The sequence below is a fragment of the Podarcis filfolensis genome, assembly GCF_964270895.1.
Source record: "Podarcis filfolensis genome assembly, chromosome: 8".
Classification (NCBI taxonomy): Eukaryota; Metazoa; Chordata; class Lepidosauria; order Squamata; family Lacertidae; genus Podarcis; species Podarcis filfolensis.
Genome location: NC_139611.1, coordinates 9537363 through 9556720, shown reverse-complemented (window position 1 = coordinate 9556720; position 19358 = coordinate 9537363). Strand labels below are relative to the sequence as shown.

General features: G+C 47.6%; 2 protein-coding genes across 6 annotated transcripts in view; one reads left to right on the top strand and one right to left on the bottom strand.

The window, feature by feature from the left end:
• FAM131C (family with sequence similarity 131 member C) overlaps positions 1–19358 on the top strand; it is a 569848-nt gene that overhangs the window by 20847 nt on the left and 529643 nt on the right. Inside the window, exon 7 of one of the 2 annotated variants that reach the window (XM_083629674.1) lies at positions 9172–9189. The exons of the other annotated variant lie outside the window; for it this stretch is intronic. The gene's annotated coding sequence lies outside the window, so the exon portion shown is untranslated. Of the gene's footprint in view, positions 1–9171; positions 9190–19358 lie in introns of those variants that run through there. 2 annotated transcript variants of the gene reach the window in all.
• LOC310769741 (chloride channel protein ClC-Kb-like) overlaps positions 1–19358 on the bottom strand; it is a 46527-nt gene that overhangs the window by 10278 nt on the left and 16891 nt on the right. For all 4 annotated transcript variants that reach the window (XM_083629427.1, XM_083629426.1, XM_083629425.1 and 1 more), the window contains 7 exons: positions 14349–14489; positions 11242–11370; positions 9736–9864; positions 7111–7250; positions 5335–5412; positions 3574–3652; positions 1656–1781 (listed from right to left, as the gene is read on the bottom strand). In XM_083629427.1, coding sequence (XP_083485553.1) covers positions 1656–1781; positions 3574–3652; positions 5335–5412; positions 7111–7250; positions 9736–9864; positions 11242–11370; positions 14349–14463 — 796 coding nt within the window. In that variant the 5' untranslated portion in view covers positions 14464–14489. The remainder of the gene's footprint in view (positions 1–1655; positions 1782–3573; positions 3653–5334; positions 5413–7110; positions 7251–9735; positions 9865–11241; positions 11371–14348; positions 14490–19358) is intronic.

Below are 19358 nucleotides of genomic sequence, written 5' to 3'. Positions count from 1 at the left end.
TCCCCCGTCTCACTTAAGCCCCCCACCCCACCGATGGCCGACATTTGCAGAAGGCCATTTGCTTGGGGCCAAACCCCACTTTGCTCTTGCACAGCCAGGCGGGGGAACCAGCGAGCCACATTGTTTAGCACCCATCACCTGCTCACCGTGGCTGCTGAGGTTTGTCCCCAGAGAGCCTTCCTCCATCACCAACATCCAGGTCCAGGGTTTTTCCCAAACTGGGGTCTCCAGTTGTTTTTGAACTACCGTTCCCATCATCCCTGACCACTGGTCCTGCTAGCTAGGGATGCTGGGAGTTGTAGTCCGAAACCAGACAAGTTTGGGAAACCCTGTTCTGGAAACATTTTCACGCAGCATCGGTAGTTGCTGGTAGGGTGGGAGGCAGGGAGCCCAACAGTAGGTGGCGCCAGAGCCAACGACAGGGAAACTGCTCCTAGCCTTGCTCCTTCCATCCTTCTTTTTCGCCTCCCAGCTAGTTCTTCTTCAAGGGCAACACTGAGGATTAGCTGTGGTTCCTGCATTGGTGGGTGGGGGTTAGAACTAGATGACCCTTTGGGAAAGGGAGGCAGGCAGGCAGGCAGGTGGGCCTGGAGGGGTGAAGACTGAGATTGGTGGGGCAAAGCCCCCCTTTGCACACATAGACCATCCTCCACTGCATGGGGGAAATGGTGAAGAAGGGAAGGGAAGGGGTTCTAGGGAGGGGGACCCACCTAGCCTGTTTAACTAGGGTTGCCATATTCGCAAAAGTGAAAATCCGGACAAAAGTTGTGGAGCTTTTTTTCCTTTAGGGGTGGGGGGAATCAAACATTTTTGGGATTTTAAAGGGTTTTTTAAAGTTAAAACAAACAAACATCCTACTTGCCATACATTGGGGTTTCCCCAGACATTTTGCCGATTCTGCGAAAATCTGCCCAGACGCCATTTTCAAGCGTATGGCAGCCCTAGTTTCCCTTCCATTTTGCAGCAAGGGTTCGGCACTGAGGGTTCGGCACTTCCAACAAGGTGGCCACAATTGCTCAGTCATCTCTTTCCAGGGCAGTTGTGGTCAGTTTAGAATATTAGTATACCTGAAGGAGCGTCTCCACCCCCATCGTTCTGCTCGGACACTGAGGTCCAGCGCTGAGGGCCTTCTGGCGATTCCCTCATTGCGAGAAGCAAAGCTACAGGGAACCAGGCAGAGGGCCTTCTCGGTGGTGGCACCCGCCCTGTGGAATGCCCTCCCTTCAGATGTGAAGGAAATAAGCAGCTATCTTCTCTTTAAAAGACATCTGAAGGCAGCCCTGTTTAGGGAAGTTTTTAATATTTAATGCTGTATTGTTTTTAACACTTGATTGGGAGCCGCCCAGAGTGGCTGGGGAAACTCAGCCAGATGGGTGGGGTATAAATAAATTATTATTATTATTTCCACATGTGAGGCTTAAACTGCTGTCTCCCAGCAACCCCCCCCCCCATCAAATCTATTTCCAGCCCATGCAAGGTAAGAGCCTAAGATTGTGCTTAGCTTGCCAGAAAAAGCAGCAGCTGGGCAGAGGTGTTTACTATGTGGATGAGCACGCTGGCCAGGGCGCCCAACACTGCAGAGCAAACTGGAAGCAAGAGTTTCTCTCCTCCCACCCGCTTTGCACTTCCCCAGCAACTCTGCTCAGCTTCCTCACCTTGTTCGCTGTTGAAGACAGCCAGCAGGCGAAACATGAAGGCCCCGCAAGTGGCTGAGAAGAATCCCCTCCAGTAGTCCCGGACGGCGAAATGGGAGGACACGACCTCGATGCTGAAGAGGACCCCTGGGTGGGACCAGATTAGGAGGAGAATGGGCAGGTGAAGAAAACAGGTAAGGCAGAGGTCGGCAACTGGCAGCCAATATGCCCCGACCAGAGGCAGACCTAGGCTCCCTTGTGCCTTGGCAGGGAGATGCATTGATGCCTTCAAAGTTGGGAGAAACCATAGATAAGAAACTCATAAAGTTTTGAAATAAAAAAATTAAGGTCATGTGTGTGTGTGTGTGTGTGTGTGTGTGTGTGTATGGGATATATATATATATATATATATATATATATATATATATATATGGGACGCGGGTGGCACTGTGGGTTAAACCACAGAGCCTAGGACTTGCCGATCAGAAGGTCGGCAGTTCGAATCCTCGCAACGGGGTGAGCTCCCATTGCTCGGCCCCTGTTCCTGCCAACCTAGCAATTTGAAAGCACATCAAAGTGCAAGTAGATAAATAGGTACCGCTCCGGCGGGAAGGTAAACGGCATTTCCATGCGCTGCTCTGGTTCGCCAGAAGCGGCTTAGTCCTGCTGGCCACATGACCTGTATGCCGGCTCCCTCGGCCAATAAAGCGAGATGAGCGCCGCAACCCCAGAGTCGGCCACGACTGGACCTAATGGTCAGGGGTCCCTTTACCTTTATATATATATATATATATATATATATATATATATATATATATATTATAATAATAATAAATGTTCATAAATGCACCAATCAAGTATGTACATCGATATATAAACCACATGTCTGAAACCCCACGGAAAGTCCTGAAACCATTTTGTCCCTCCCAGATGGTTTCAGGACTTTGACCTCAATTGACCTCAAACATTTCTCTGCAAGGTCAAAGGAAAATGGAAAAGCCTCCCCATTGTCTTTTCCTTCACAAATCCTGTCTTAAGGGTATGTCTGTGTATGAATAGGGTGAGCCTGTGACCTGGCTCAGGAACTAAGTATTTGTCATTACAAAAGACTGGCCAGGCTCCCCAGGGTATCCAATCAAGTAAGCATTAACAGGTAACCTGCCAGACAGGAGGTAAACAATGCACTCAGATTTCTGTTGTAGACTGCCCTTTCTGTGATATAGGTATGATGTATCTAGGGGGTGGTCTTGAGCTACACCCCTTTCTGATATATGTATGATATTTCTGGGTGTGGTCTTGGACTCCAGGGCAGGCAATTTAAAATGTCTATATAAGAGCGGGCACACCTTTGTTCTGGGTTCCTCCTCCTTTCCTGTGTGTGAGGGGAGCACCCTGTTGCAACAGATCAATAAAGATCAGGCTTACTAGCTGCTTTGCTTCTCAATATTCTCTGGTTGGCCTCTGTTATTTTCTCCGACCGATGGAGAAGCTACAAAGGACTCTATAAGGGCTCTTGTGTCCCCCATAAGGGAATAAGGGCAGATTTCTGTTTATTACAGTTTGCTGTTTGTCGCCTCCTGTGCTCTGCCCCTGACTTCCTCCACGGCCGTGACTGGATCCCTCAGCTGAGGCACCCAGAGGAGTCTGCATACCTTGTCTCGCTGCCCAGAGCTTTGGGGGGTCTCTTACCCATTTCAAACCAGAGTGGAGAGGTGTGGTTTTTGCAGGCCCCTCGCCAACACAGCCCCCTTCCCCCAATGACCACCGGTTTGCCGCTTTAGACATGAGCTGCTTGACAGCGCGACACAAAGCGTTTTCACCAAACACGCACAAACTCCAAGCTCTGTAAACTTTGCAAGCCACTTGCCAGCTAGGTTTACTGAATCTGAGCCACGGGGTAGGGCAAAGCTTTACTGGTCTGTGTGCTTGTTTCTCTTACCGCTGATGGGAGCCCCGAAGACAGTGGCCACTCCAACAGCCGCTCCAGCCACCAGCATCTCGTTCTGTTTGCTCTTATTCTAGGAGGAAGAGAGATCCGTTTGCTAAGTGCCTCTTGCATCTGCCTGAGAGCCAGCGCGGCTGAGCATGAATCCCCCCAGGGCTCCAGAATGGGTGCTGAGTGCTGCATTTGCCTTCCAAGCCAGCAGGAGCCACTCCAGTTTGACCCCTTTCCAGCTCTGTGCTCAGATTATTAATCTGAGCAAAGATTGGGGGAGACAATCCGTTCCTTCCTGTTCCTCTCCGTTTATCATTTCTCAACCTCTTAAATCCAGTTCTCATTTCAACATTAGTTAGTGATTTTTGAAAAATAAAATAAATGAGATCTGCAATATTCTAGTGCGAATGTTGTTCCTAGTTCCTGATAGGCTCATCTGTGTGTGTGTGTGTGTGTGTGTGTGTGATTTTGCCTAATGTACACATTTTTTTTTCTTTTTTTTTTTTGCAAAGCCATTTCTCTTAATATAACACATTTGTGTATGTTGCTTTTCCCTAATGCATGCTCTTTATGTACACTTTGCCCTGGTTCTATGCATTTCTGTACACCTGACACTGGCTTGCAAAATTTGGAAAGGTCCAAATTTCAGAGGATGGCTGCAATTTAGGTTTGCGTTGTTAGAATTCCTGCTCCATGATTGCAGTCATGGGATTTTTGTCTATCACATGACAGTATATGTTTTGACTCCACAGAGTGGGAAGTGACAGGATGTTTGTGTTACTGTGTTCCGTGAAGTGGGACTATTGTCCTTTGTTCTTTTTCTCTTTGCTGTCTGTTGCTAGAGAGAGAGAGAGCCATGTTGTAGTGCTCCGTGTGTGTTTATATGTAAATAAAGTAGATTAGCCAAAATGCTGAGTTGCTGAGGCCTGTCACGCAAGTTGCGAAGACTCTGCGGATCCCTAAGTGTGCCGGTGTCAATTGGCATTGGTCGCTGTGATGTTCGGGCTGAAGAAAGCTCTTGAAGATCCCGAACGAAATATCAGGAGGGAGAGAACATGCCAGTTGGGCATGTGTCTTTACCAGGGTCCTACTCGAGTGTAGGACGAGCTCCTAACATGCGTATTGTTCTGGACTCACCTCTAACGTGAATGGACTCGAATTTCTCCTCTGTCTCCCCTGCCTCAAAAGCACCCACTGAAAATGCGGTGGGGTGGTTATTTTGTGGGGGCAGAAATCACCTTTTCAGCCACCCTGGTTGTGACTGTAGGAAGGTGTCAAGAGGGACAATGAATCTACATGAAATATACTCAGAGTCGCAAAGTGATTTCATGCTCTTTATTCAGCTCATGGTGGTGAGGAGGAATGAATGAAGGTCCCCTCAAAGTATCTGCTTTATATACATTATTTACACAATGGGCTGCACATGATTGGCTAATTCCGGAATTCTACTGTAAGCCAATCAGGTTGTGGATTCACTTCTATCTGGAGCATGATTGGGTGGTTCCTGCCAACCAATCATACTGCTGCATTGTTCTAGGACCAATCAGACTGCTGCATTCTGAATCCTATTGTTCTAGGACCAATCAGACTGCTGCCTTTTGGATCCTATTGTTCTAGGACCAATCAGACTGCTGCAGTTTGGATCCTATTCAACTCAGTACATAACACTACATTTATCAATCTAGTGAAGGAATGCTTGGGCAGGCCCACTCCACCCCTTAGCCTTGGTGGGGGGTGGGGGGTGGCTGTCCCCTTGCTCCTTACCTCATATTCCCCAGAGACACTGGTCCGAATCTTCCCTAAGTAGGCAGCGATCATGCTGGAGAGGTGAACGAAAGGCCCCTGGAGGAAGACAAGAGGAGGGCAGATTAGTAGAGGAAGGGATTCTACAATTATATAGGGATGCTTGGGCTGCGATTCCTACATTGCATGAGATTGGTGAACCACCATCTGGTACACAGGCTGAGACCCTACCTGCCAGGGGACTGTCTCACCAGAGTGGTGCATGCTCTGGTTATCTCCCGCTTGGACTATTGCAATGCGCTCTATGTGGGGCTACCTTTGAGGGGGACCCAAAAACTACAACTAATCCAGAATGCGGCAGCTAGACTGGTGAGTGGGAGCGGCTGCCGAGACCGTATAACACCAGTCCTGAAAGACCTACATTGGCTCCCAGAAAGTTTCCAAGCACAATTCAAAGTGTCAGTGTTAACCTTTAAAGCGCTAAACAGCCTTGGTCCAGTATACCTGAAGGAACGTCTCCACCCCCATCATTCAGCCCGGACACTGAGGTCCAGCTCTGAGGGCCTTCTGGCAGTTCCCTCACTGCGAGAAGTGAAGCTACAGGGAGCCAGGCAGAGGGCCTTCTTGGTAGTGGCGCCCACCCTGTGGAACGCCCTCCCACCAGAGGTCAAGGAAATAAACAACTAGCTGACTTTTAGAAGACATCTGAATAATTATTATTATTATTATTATTATTATTATTATTATTATTATTATTATTATTATTATTGCAATCCCTTCCTACTTTACAATTTTATGATTCTGTAGGAATCCGGTGTATCTCCTGCAGAGGGTGGCATGGTCAACTGACCCAAGTTTCTTGAGTGAACCTGGAGGCAAAAGTTGCAGGCCGCCAACTCGCCTCCTCTCTTTTTTTTCTTTTTTTTAAGAAATATTTATTGAAATTTTACAAAAACAAATATGCAAGAACACATAATAAAAGAAAAAATAAAAATAAAAATACGGCATATAAAAACACAGAAAAAATAAGAAAAATTAAAAACAATTCAATTTTTCATAACTTAAAACTCATTTGCTTGTTTCTTTGACCTCCTCACACCTCCCCTTCTTGTATTCCCATTTAAATAATCAAATCAGCAAATCCTTACCCTCTTTCATTTATCTTAACTCTATATCTTAACATTTTATAACTCTGTATTTTCATCCATTATCAATTCATTTTTGCATATTCTTATTAACTTTGTTGCTAATACCACTTATTTCCAATCCAACATCATTTTAATTATGTTTTTACCTATTTATAACCCTTTTTTCATATTCTCTTAAAGCATTACAGCTGGAAACCACTTAATTTCTATCCAACATCATTCTAACATTCATTAATGTTACAATATTTCTGTAGATAGTCTTTAAATTTCTTCCAATCTTCTTCCACCGACTCTTCTCCCTGGTCTCGGATTCTGCCAGTCATTTCTGCCAATCCCATATAGTCCACCAACTCGCCTCCTCTCCTAGACCCAAGCTACCTTGCTCTAAAGCTGCTGGGGGTGTGAGCCTCTTTGCGAACAGTCACAGGGTGTAAACCAGGCATCCCCAACCTTCGGCCCTCCAGATGTTTTGGACTACAATTCCCATCATCCCTGACCACTGGTCCTGTTAGCTAGGGATCATGGGAGTTGTAGGCCAAAACACCTGGAGGGCCAAAGGTTGGGGGCGCCTGGTGTAAACAGTGAAGAAAAGCTCTGCAACCTAGAGGCCATGGGCTGCTTCCCTTTGACCGACCAACGGGTCACTTACGACTTTCCCAAGGAAGATGGTGCTCCCGCATGCCAGGGTGCAGGTCAGGCCCACGACTTTGGCGCTAAAGTTCTCGATGGCCAGGTATTCTTCCAGGATGACCCCCGTCAGGATGATCTTGAGCTCAGGAATGCCGGAACCTGGAAGGAGCACACAGGGAGGAGATTCCAGGTTGTTTTAGGACCTCCAGCCAGTCTAGGAAGATGTTCCTGGTGGCCTCCTAAGGAGGATCTGCCTCTTTTCTTTCTGCATTGGCCCCACCCAACAGCCTTCTCCCTGGCCCACCTCACAGGAGGCCTGTTATGTATTCAGTGGCCTGTGTTTGCCTGAGCTTAAGTCTGGAGTGAAGGGACACGGGTGGCGCTGTGGGTAAAACCTCAGTACCTAGGACTTGCCGATCGTATGGTCGGCGGTTCGAATCCCCGCGGCGGGGTGAGCTCCCATCTTTCAGTCCAGCTCCTGCCCACCTAGCAGTTCGAAAGCACCCCTAAGTGCAAGTAGATAAATAGGTACCGCTTTATAGCGGGAAGGTAAACGGCGTTTCTGTGTGCTGCGCTGGTGCTAGCTCGCCAGAGCAGCTTCGTCACGCTGGCCACGTGACCTGGAAGTGTCTCCGGACAGCGCTGGCTCCCGGCCTCTAGAGTGAGATGGGCGCACAACCCTAGAGTCGGACACAACTGGCCCGTACAGGCAGGGGTACCTTTACCTTTACCTTAAGTCTGGACTGAGGATTCTGAGCTCCTGTGTTCTGATTTGATACACGTTGTCCAATCACAGAACATTTCAGGATTTGGGCCTCTGCCATTGGCCCTTGAACCCTGAGTCGTGATTCGCAGTTTGGAAGTTTAGACAGCCAATCACTTTGGGAGTAGGAGTGGCCCAGCCTTTCAGGAATGTATATAAGCAGTTGCTTTGCCTCTGTTTCCCAGTTATGTGGTTCAATAAAGGTTCTTGCTGTTATCACTCCTGTTATCACCTACACTTTAAGGTCTTTGCTGAGTTAGCCAATTAGTCCATCCAGCTCAGTTCTGTCTACACTGACTGGCAGCAGCTCTCCAGGGTCTTGGGCTCCACTTGGAGTTGCCGGGCATTGAACCCAGGGACCTTTGGCATGCAAAGCAGAACGTTGTTCTTATAAGCGGCATTCCTTGCGAGCTGAGTGAAGACCCTTCCCTTAAGATGCAGGAACTAAAGAAGCCACTTTAGACCAGATCAGACCCTTGGCCTATTGAACTCCGTCTTGTCTACACTGACTGGCAGAAGCTCTCTGGGTTTCAAGCAGGGAGCCTCTCCCAGCCCTACCCGACGATGCTGCCAGGGCAGGGCTGGATTAACCATTAAGCAAAACAAGCACGTGCTTCGGCCATCGAGGGAAACAGGGCACCGCAGGAAATTTTCCACTGCCGGATTTTTAACATTAATGGCTACAAATTGCTCAGCTGAGCGTTCATTTTCTCAGTTGAAGTATATTACAAATCCCAACAGAACAACTATACAAACAAGGCATGCTGGATGCCTACTAAGTATAGTAGCAAAAGTGTTACGTAAGATGTTTTGAGAATCTGATCAAAGATTTTGCAATTAAAAAAAGCAGAAGAAATTTTTTCAAACACAAATAAAGTGGAAGTATACAAAAACAAGCAGCATTTTCCATCTTACTGTAGGTTTTGTTTCATTTCTAAAAGTGGAATTTTATTTTACTGTTTATTATTTATATTTTGAATTAGGTATACACAGGGGCAGTGCTTTTTTTCTAAAACATTCTTTAAAGGGTACTCTCATTTTGACTCAAGAAAGCCACCATTTTATAGGCTACCGTCACGGGTAGCAACGGAACTGACGATTCACCACGCTAGAGAAGAAACAAAAATTTTTAACATTTTTAGTTTCTTCTCCTGTTAGATTCACAAAATGTTTCGGGGTATGCATACCCCTGCGTACCCCCTGAAAAAAGCACTGTGCAGGGACACCAAAATCTATTAAATGCTTAGGGCCTCTAAAGCTCTTAACCTGTTTCCCAGCGGCATCAAGCTTCCTTTTGGAAGGAAGGTAAAGGTAAAGGGACCCCTGACCATGAGGTCCAGTCGTGGCTGACTCTGGGGTTGCGGCGCTCATCACGTTTTATTGGCCGAGGGAGCCAGCGTACAGCTTCCGGGTCATGTGGCCAGCATGACTAAGCCGCTTCTGGCGAGCCAGAGCAGCGTACAGAAACGCCGTTTACCTTCCCGCCAGAGCGGTACCTATTTATCTACTTGCACTTTGAGGTGCTTTCGAACTGCTAGGTTGGCAGGAGCAGGAACCGAGCAACAGGAGCTCACCCCGTCGTGGGGATTCGAACCGCCGACCTTCTGATCGGCAAGTCCTAGGCTCTGTGGTTTAACCCACAGCGCCACCCGCGTCCCTTTTTGGAAGGAAAAGGAGGTGCAAATATGACAGTTAAGACAGAAGTGGTGAGCAGGAGTACCTAATGTTCCTTCTCCTTCTCTTCCCTCTGCTGTTAAGTTGCCAGGGAATCAGGCAGGCAGGCAGGCTGCTGAGCTGCTGGCGGTTTGGGACTGGGGCAGGCTTCGCCCCTTGGCCGCCAGTGGCCGACTCCTGCTCCCACTCACCCACCCAAAGGCTCACCTGCAGAGTGTGGCGTGATGCTCTGGGCGAAGCCAGTCGAGAAAGCCGACAGCGCGATGGGGTACATGGTCCAGGAGAGGTACTTCAGCACGGGGTAGTCCCCAATCTCTTGGTAAAGCCACATGTGGGCTAAAGAAACAGAAAGGAAAATCGACATGTCCTTCTGGACGCATCACCTAGCAGCTGGTTCAAACTGGGCGGCTTAACACAAGGATGGAGGAACCCATGGCCCTGCAAACGTAGTTGGATTCGAACTCCCCTCATCCCTATCACTGGCTGGGCTGCCTCAGCAATGGCTGGAGGACCACACAGGCCATTTACTGCCCCTGACACTTGCCTTTACTGCCCCTGGCTACCCCCATCACTACTCTGCCTTCTTTTGGGGTTTTTTGGACTACAGTTCCCATCATCCCTGACCACTGGTCTTGCTGTCTGGGGAAGATGGAAGTTGTAGTCCAAAAAAACCAACACCCACAACCCAGCTAGAGACCCAAAATTGGGAAACACTTGTCTGAATGACTCTCAGGCTCCCTTCCAATTCTGTGATTCTATGAATGGACAGATGGAAATCATATGTGGCACTCTGGATGTTGCTGGACTCCAACTCCCATCATTCCCCTGACCATTGGTCATCCGGGCTGCTGAGGCTTCTGGGAGTTGGAGTCCAGCAGTGAACTGAAGGGCATCACACTGTCTTCCTCTGCCTTCGCATTTCCCCCAGTCCTTTTAAAAGCTGTGCAAGAAGGTTAGTTTTGTGAATAGCTCCTGAGGGCGGCTTTGTTCTAAGGGCTTCGACGTCCCACAATGTCGTTCTTATAAATGGCATTGCAAGTCAATAATTGCTGCTAATTGGGCCCAAAGGCAGAACAGAAGTCTTTTAAATGAATGAGCCCATTAAAGGGGATACATGCGAGGAGGCTACGATCCTTCCTGCAGGGGCTCTGATGGGAGAATATTCAACTAAGTACCCAACTAAGTCAGGGATTCTTTAGCATTGCGGCAGGCAGGCTAGACTAGATGACCCCTGGCTCCCTTCATCTCTGCAATTCTGTGGTTTTACTAAGGTTTACACTCACAATGAACCCATTGAAAACAATGGACCAATTTTGGCAAAGTCTATTAATTTAAAAGGGGCAACCCAGCCAGATGGGTGGGATATAAATAATAAAATCATCATCATCATCATCATCATCATCATCATCATCATCATCATTTAGCCCAGTGTTTCCCAAACTTGGGTCTCCAGCTGTTTTTTTCAGACTACAATTCCCATCATTCCTGGCCACTGGCCTTGCTAGCTAGGGATGATGGGAGTTGTAGTCCAAAAACAACTGGAGACCCAAATTTGGGAAACACTGATCTAGAGCAAGCTGCTGCAATGCAAGAATCCAATTAAATAAATCTGATGAATAATAATTTAGCTCTCCGTTCTCCTGGTTCCTCCTGCTGCCTTTCAGAGATTAGGAGCCTAAGGCTGACTGAGAGTGGTCTGAGGGTGTCTGTTACCGTTGGCCATCCTGGAGACGGTGAAGTCCATGGCGAAGCTGACCAGGGCCATGATGACCCCCAGGGCGAAGAGGAAGTACCAGTCGTCCCCTACGCGGAAAAGTTGCCGCTTGACAAACTCCAGGCAGCCTGCAGGGGGCAGCAGAGGACCAGGGTGAGTCAGGTACGTTGGCACCCATAAGAAGAGACGCCCAGCGGAGGTTTTTTTTTGGGGGGGGGCATCTACAGACCTTTCATTTGGCACACATTGGAATCCACCACCACACCCCCAAAATGCTGACATTCTTATATGCAAATTAAAAGACACCTGCTTCTTGGGAGAAAAGCAATGACAAACCTAGACAGCATCTTAAAAAGCAGAGACATCACCTTGCCAACAAAGGTCCGTATAGTTAAAGCTATGGTTTTCCCAGTAGTGATGTATGGAAGTGAGAGCTGGACTATAAAGAAGGCTGATCGCCAAAGAATTGATGCTTTTGAATTATGGTGCTGGAGGAGACTCTTGAGAGTCCCATGGACTGCAAGAAGATCAAACCTCTCCATGCTGAAGGAAATCAGCCCTGAGTGCTCAATAGAAGGACAGATCCTGAAGCCGAGGCTCCAATACTTTGGCCACCTCATGAGAAGAGAAGACTCCCTGGAAAAGACCCTGATGTTGGGAAAGATGGAGGGCACAAGGAGAAGGGGACGACAGAGGACGAGATGGTTGAACAGTGTTCTCGAAGCTACCAGCATGAGTTTGACCAAACTGCAGGAGGCAGTGGAAGACAGGAGTGCCTGGCGTGCTCGGGTCCATGGGGTCACAAAGAGTCGGACACGACTAAACGACTAAACGACAACAATGCCCATGCTACTGAGGAGTCATAGAATTGTAGCGTTGGAAGGGACCCCAGGGTCATCTAGTCCAACCCCCTGGGATGCAGGAATCTCAGCTAAAGCATCCTGACAGATGGCATCCAACCTCTGCTTATAAACCTCAAAGGAAGAGGAGAAAGTGGATAAGACTAAAATTCAGGGTCACCCGATTCAGCAGAGATTCCAGGCAGGCAAATCAAAAGGACTTGTCTGCACTGTTGTGAAATGTAACTGACGGAACTCCCTGCCACAAGGTTCTGATTCAAACTGGCTTAAATAGGGAGAAGCTGACACCCACCCACGGAGGGAGACGAGTCTGTTACATGGCAGGGGGTTGGACTAGATGACCCTGGGGTCCCTTCCAACGCTACAATTCTATGACTCCTCAGTAGCATGGGCAGCCAGGATTTTTGATGCTGGGGGGGGGGGGGAGGGGAACCTCAGATTTGTATTGGTTTTCATTGATTTTTTTTGGAGGGGATAGCTGCCCCCATGCTACGCTCATGCTCACTAGGCCTATATTTATAAACATTGGATCATATCATGACACACTCGGGGGTAGGGCTTTGAGATGGGACAGCGACAACAGAAAAGAACACACAGAAAACCTCTTCCCACCCCCTTTCACCAGTGCGCGCTGGAAGTTATCCAAGTTGTGCCCCGCAGGAAGGTTAAATCTACTGCGTCCTGAGATCTCAGATTCCTTTCTGAGCAATTTGGCACCAAATGGAATCAGCTCGGCTCTCAGTTTTGTCCCACTTGTGCTTGGGGGGGGGGGGGGAGACGCAGGAAAAACACAAAGTCCGGGACAAAGTCTCCTCTCCATTCCCCGCCGGGTGTATTTTGAAGCTGGCCAGACGCAGGAATGACCGGCCAGGGAGCGTGTGGGTCCATAGCTAAATCCCTCTCTGGGTCACCGCGTTGGAATCCCATTCCCACCTCCTTCTCTCCCCCCCCCCCCGCCCCAGGCGGCCACTTCCATCGGTAGGAGCAGGGAAAGGTCTTGTTCCTGCTTCAAAACATCTCTGGCGAGTTCACGGGGTTTCTTTTGGCTGGGGCGCAGCGCCAGTTTTCGAGACCGACAGAGCTCCGCCTTCATCAGATGGGACTGTTGTTTAGGGACCAACAAGCCCTGCCTCCATGAAAACAAATCGTGCATTTTCCATGACAGCGTTTTAGGCACATTGCCTCGCTTGCAAATTCGGATCATGCCCGTCTCTCTCAAAGGCTGGCAGGTTCTTCTTCTGCCTTGATTTCTGTCTCGCACTTGCTCAAAAACACTTATTGTATATTATATATTAATAACCGCTTGGCTGTTAAAAAAACAGCAACAGCAACCTCAAAGCAGTTTTGCAGAAAAGGAATAAAGCAATAAAATTACCAGTAGGGAAAATAACTATGATAATTCAAAACGTTCAGAAAGTTAAAATAGCAGTGGGCTGCAAACAGATTAAGACGTTGGCTTTCTAATAAACATCTGGGCAGGTTTCCTTAAACAAAAATGTTTTAGCGAAGGGGCCTGCCTGATGTCCATATGCAGGGAATTCTAAGTGCTGCCATAGAACACCAGTCTGAAAAGATCGACAGTACGTCAGCTCCCAGTACTTTCTGAGCACAATTCAAAGTGGTGATGGTGCTGACCTTTAAAGCCCTAAATGGCCTCGGTCCTGTATACCTGAAGGAGCGTCTCTACCCCCATCGTTCAGCCTGGACACTGAGGTCCAGCGCCGAGGGCCTTCTGGTGGTTCCCTCACTGCAAGAAGGAAGGTTACAGGGAGCCAGGCAGAGGGCCTTCTTGGTGGTGGCGCCTGCCCTGTGGAACGCCCTCCCACCAGATGTCAAGGAAATAAACAACTTTTTGACTTTTAGAAGGGACCTGAAGGCAGCCCTGTATAGGGAAGGTTTTAATGTTTGAAGTTTTACTGTGGTTTTTATAATTTGTTGGAAATTATAAAATTTATAAAAAGAGTGAGCGGAGTTCCTGTATTATTATTATTATTATTATTATTATTATTATTATTATTGCTGTCTCCTCCACGAAGTTCTCTGATCCTCTTTTCAAGCGATCTAGGTTGGTGGTGGTCACTGTGTGAAAAAGGACTTTCTCTTATCTGCCTTGATTCTTCCTGCATTCCCACCAGCAGCTGAAGGTTTTGAGGACCAGCATGGATGCTGCACAGGGAACCTGTCTCTGGATAACCATCCGGGGGATCCTCTGACTCTTATAGATCCCTAGATTCCTTTTCCCTTACCTCTGATCTTCCTCCGTGTTTTTGGCCAAGGTTTCCAACTCTGCTCCAGCATCAGAATCCGCTCTTCTTCCTCCTCCCTTCCATCCTTCCTCTTCTGCTGACCTTCTGCATCCATCTGCTGATAGGGCTGGCAAGCACCCCCTGTTGGAAATGGGGAAAGTCCCCAGCGGGTGACTACATGGTGGGGCAGGGAGGAAAGGCTGAAGCCCAAATTTGCTGCACTATTCCTCCCAACTCTGTGGGAGTTGTGATCCTGTGGGCAAGTTGGTGCAACTCTGTGGGGCTCTGTGCTGCTGAATTCACTGAGCAAGCAACTCTGGGCCCTTCCCCTAAATCCATCCTTGGCCCTCTTCCGGCTCATTCAAGCCTAGACCTGGGTAAAGTCAGCCCCACATTGCCATGGAATGTGCGAAGCAGGAGGGAAAGGGTGCCTCTAGGCATGCACAGAGTGCCTTTTCTCTGCACAACAGAGTTCTGAGTACTCCACTAGCACCTGGAGTTACGGGCCACAACTTCGGTCTAGCATAAAACAGGCCGATCCAGGTAGCCCCCCTGCATAATTTTAAGTGTAAACATGAAATATTCTGAAGTTCCTGAGGCTGCAATCCTGTGCACACTTAAGCTCAGAGTAAACCCTGCAAAGCGGACCTTCCTGCTTGGGAAAAGGTTGGGCTGCCAAATTACTCAAAAATTCAGAAAGTCAAAGCCCCACCCCACCTCCCACAGGGTTTATTTCTAAGAGAAAATGCTAGCAATTTACATCTCCTTCTCCTCTTTCAGCCTCAAGTAGGAATTCATGGCAACGGCTGCTGTTTTTTCTTGAAAACCACCAAACTGGAAAGAATTAACCCCAACAAAACACCCTGAGCAACCCTTGTCGTTTCAGCTACAGGAGCAACCAAGAGTCTTCTCTGAAGACCCCCTTGCAGGGGGTTTTCTGCAAGAGACTCCCACAGCTCTGCCCTAGGCTGAATTACACAAGAGTAAGACCTGCTATGTTTAATGGGCTGAATCCCAGGTAAGTGCACAAGTCACAGGTGGCTGCCTGAGTTAACAAGCTACAACCCCAGAGCGTGCAAAAGACTTACCCTGCCTCTCTGGTGGAAAAGTCCTGGTGTGTCCTCTCCAGGATCTTGTCTCTCTGCACCTGCGCTAGCCAGAGAACACACCTGTCTCCCTCCCTCCCCACCACACCCCTCTCTCTGACCTCTAACCATCTGCAGGTGATTTGGGACCTTGCAGAAAGTGCCCTTCAGGGATCCAGGCAGACCTGAGCTGGAAGGAACTGGCCTGGCAGCAACTCAGGAGCAAGGAAAAGGGCTGCGAGGGAAGAGCAGTTTGCCTGCGCTGGGATCCAGCCCTCCTACACCACAAGGGTGTCGTCTGAGCCAGATTCGAGGGCCAGCATCTGATTTCAGTTGCAGGAGCTCATCTGCGGAGTACATGCCTGCATTCCAGTTCCCAAAAGTACGCGTCACACTCTTGAGTGACCAAAAGACAGAGCCAAGGGCAGCGGGGCTGTGTGGGCAGGGCCTCACTGCACCTCCGCGCTTTCCTTTCTCCTCTGTAAGCGTCATAAATAAGGTGGGATGGTGGCGACAGATTCAGTTTTATTTGTGTTTCAGCGAGAAACTGCCTCTCTGCACTTCTCTGAACTTCATGATATAATTCCCCAGCCAAACAATGGCAGTGCATTGGTTTGGGGAAAGGGGGCATTAGTGAAAACAACATACGAAAGCACATCATTTGCACAGTGCATAGTTAACCTATGGAACTCCCTCCCACAGGAAGCAGTGATGGTCACCGACATGGAGGACTTTGAAAGAGGATTAGACAAATTCATGGCTGCAAGTCGCAATGGCTATGCTCTCCACTGTTGGAGACAGGATAGCCTTGAAAGTCAGTTGGTGGGGAAATATTGGGAAATTTTGGAACAAGAGGGAGACAGATTAAAACTGCAGAGTTTTGAAAAATTAAAAAATAGAGTGCGAGATTGGCTTCACTATTATCAGATAATGGAGGCATATAATTTGGATAAAAAAATTGGCTTCCAGGTGGAAAAATCAAAACTGGAAACAGAACTGTTAGACTCCAAAACTAAGAATTTGTCAAGAATGTATAACTTGCTGTTGAAATGGAATACTCAGGATGAAACGGTGAAATCTGTTATGATTAAATGGGCACAAGATGTTGGACACAACATTATGATGGCTGACTGGGAACAGTTATGGACCACAGGTATGAAGTTCACGGCATGTAATGCCTTAAGAGAGAATATAATGAAAATGATATACAGGTGGTACATGACACCAGTCACGCTTGTGAAAATATATCACTTGCCCGATAATAAATGTTGGAAATGTAAAGAGACCGAAGGTACATTCTTTCACCTTTGGTGGACATGCCCAAGGATTAAGGCTTTCTGGGAGATGATCTATAACGAAATGAAAAAGGTATTTAAATATACCTTTCTGAAGAAACCAGAGGCCTTTCTCCTGGGCATGGTCGGCCAATTGGTGCCAAAGAAGGACAGAACTTTCTTTATGTATGCTACAACAGCAGCAAGAATACTTATTGCAAAGCATTGGAAGACACAAGATCTACCCACCCTGGAAGAATGGCAGATGAAGGTGATGAACTATATGGAACTGGCGGAAATGACTGGCAGAATCCGAGACCAGGGAGAAGAGTCGGTGGAGGAAGATTGGAAGAAATTTAAAGACTATTTACAGAAGTACTGTAAGATTAATGAATGTTAGAATGATGTTGGAATGAATTTATGTGATTTTAGCAGAAATGTAACAAAGATTTAAGAAAAATAGACTGTTAATTGTTGAAAGGAGGGAAAGTAAACTTATATCAATACCAAGATAAATTTTCAGGACAAAAATTTGAAAAGAGGGAAAGGATTTGCTGAAATGGATAATTGACTTAGAATACAAAAAAGGGAGGTGTGAGGAGGTCAGGGAAATAAGCCAATGAAAGGAAAGTAATGGAAAGATTTGCTGTATCTTTTATTATTATTATTATTATTCTTTTTGCCTAATGGATTACAATTCTTTGTTTTTTCCTTTTGATTTTCCTTTTTTTCTTTTCTGTATTTTATCTTTTCTTGTTTAAAAGGATGTTTTTCTTGATTTTTCTTTTTGTATTTTTAAAAAAAGCTTTAATAAATATCTTATAAAAAAAAAGAAAGTCAGTTGGTGGGCAGCACAAAGGGAAGGGTGCTGCTGCTGCTCTGCTCAGGTCCTGCTTGTGGGGCTGGACTAGATGACCCTTGGGTTCCCTTCCAGCTCTACAACTCTTACGATTCTATTATACCCTTTGGGGCATCTGGCTGGCCACTGCGAGGACAGAGAGAGGGGCTGGACTAGATGGGACTTGCTTTTGCCAGCTCCGGATGGGACAATACTTGTGTCCTTTAAAAAATGCCCCCTCATCACCAACTCTGTAACTGGGGGTGGCACTGGGGGTATGGTTGAACGATACAATACAATACAATAATCTTTAAAACCAAAATCACATTTGGGTAGAAACTGTTTCTCAGGCGGCTAGTCCTCGTCTTTATAACCCTGTACCTTCTTTCAGAAGGCAGAAGCTGAAAGAGATCATTTCCGGGGTGCACACTATCCTGCACTATCTCTGCAGCTTTCTTATAGCACCTGGAAGCATAGATTTGATCCAAGGTGGGAAGAGTGCACCCAATTATTCTCTCCGCATTCTTTACAACCCTGGACAGCATTGTTTTTTCCCTGACCGTGCAGCTCCCAAACCACACACAGACCATAAATTAATACACTCTCCGCAGTACAATGGTAAAATGCAGTGGCGTAGCGTGGGTTGTCAGCACCCGGGGCAAGGCAAGTAATTTGCGCCCCCTAACCCGTGGATTTGCGCCCCCTAACCCGTGGATTTGCCCTACCCCCAGATGTTGCGCCCGGTGCGGCCGGCCCCCCCTGCACCCCCCACGCTATGCCACTGGTAAAATGCCATCAACAGGTCCTTTAAGAGATTGTTTTTCCGGAGGATTCTCACAAAATATAACCTCTGCTGTGCTCTCTTCATCAGGTCTTTGCTGTTTTCTCCCCAGGTTAGGTTATCTCTTGTTACGGAAAGGGGGGGGGCATGTCTTCTTCACCTTCTTCTTCGCTACAATATATCAATTTATTTCCAATTGTCAATGTCAAAAGGGACTAAAATTTATAAAATTCATAGAAAATCAACGTGCCAATTTGCTCAATTTCTCTAGGACTCCATCACACCTCCCCTGTCCTCCATAATCCCTCAAGCAAGGTGTCAAGACCCTAATCCTGTCAAATCACTCTGCCAAGCCTTTCCTCCGGGCAATGCCAGGTGGCAGACTATGCATACATGGACCATTGTCTTCTCATCACCGGCACTCAGGATGTGCTTATCTGCGCATATCTCCAGCTCTGCATATTCCCCCCTCCCTCCTCCATATGTTAATCCGGTGTAACCCAACCTCTCCTTAATGTATTCATGATGTAATCTGTGTAACCCAACCTTTCCTTAATGTATTCATGATGTAACTGGGATGTGTTTTGCACTGTATTCTGGGACATGGGGGGAGTTTCAAAAGTTCATGTCACCCCTTTCTCGCTGTTCAATCTTGCCTTGAACCTGTTGCGCAATAAACTTGGATCTTCTGCAATTTGCTCCTGTCCGGCTGAGCTCATTTTCTTCCGCAGGGACCCGTGGACTTAGTCCGATGAGCTGGGTGGCAGAGTAGCCCCGCACCCAGATTTTAGCCGTAACACTCTCAACTCCATTCCCAGAAATTGAAACACCGAGACCTGTTCCACACACTTTCCCTCAATAATGGGTGAGGGGGCAGAGACGACATACCCCTGAACCACTTGCTGCAGGATGGAAAATGCCCCCATCACTCAGTGCCTTCTTGTTAAGGGCCGTGCTGGGTTGCTGAGCTGAATGGTGCCCATTGTGTACCTGGCAGAGAGGCAGGCTCCCTCTGCTCTGCCCAGAGACATA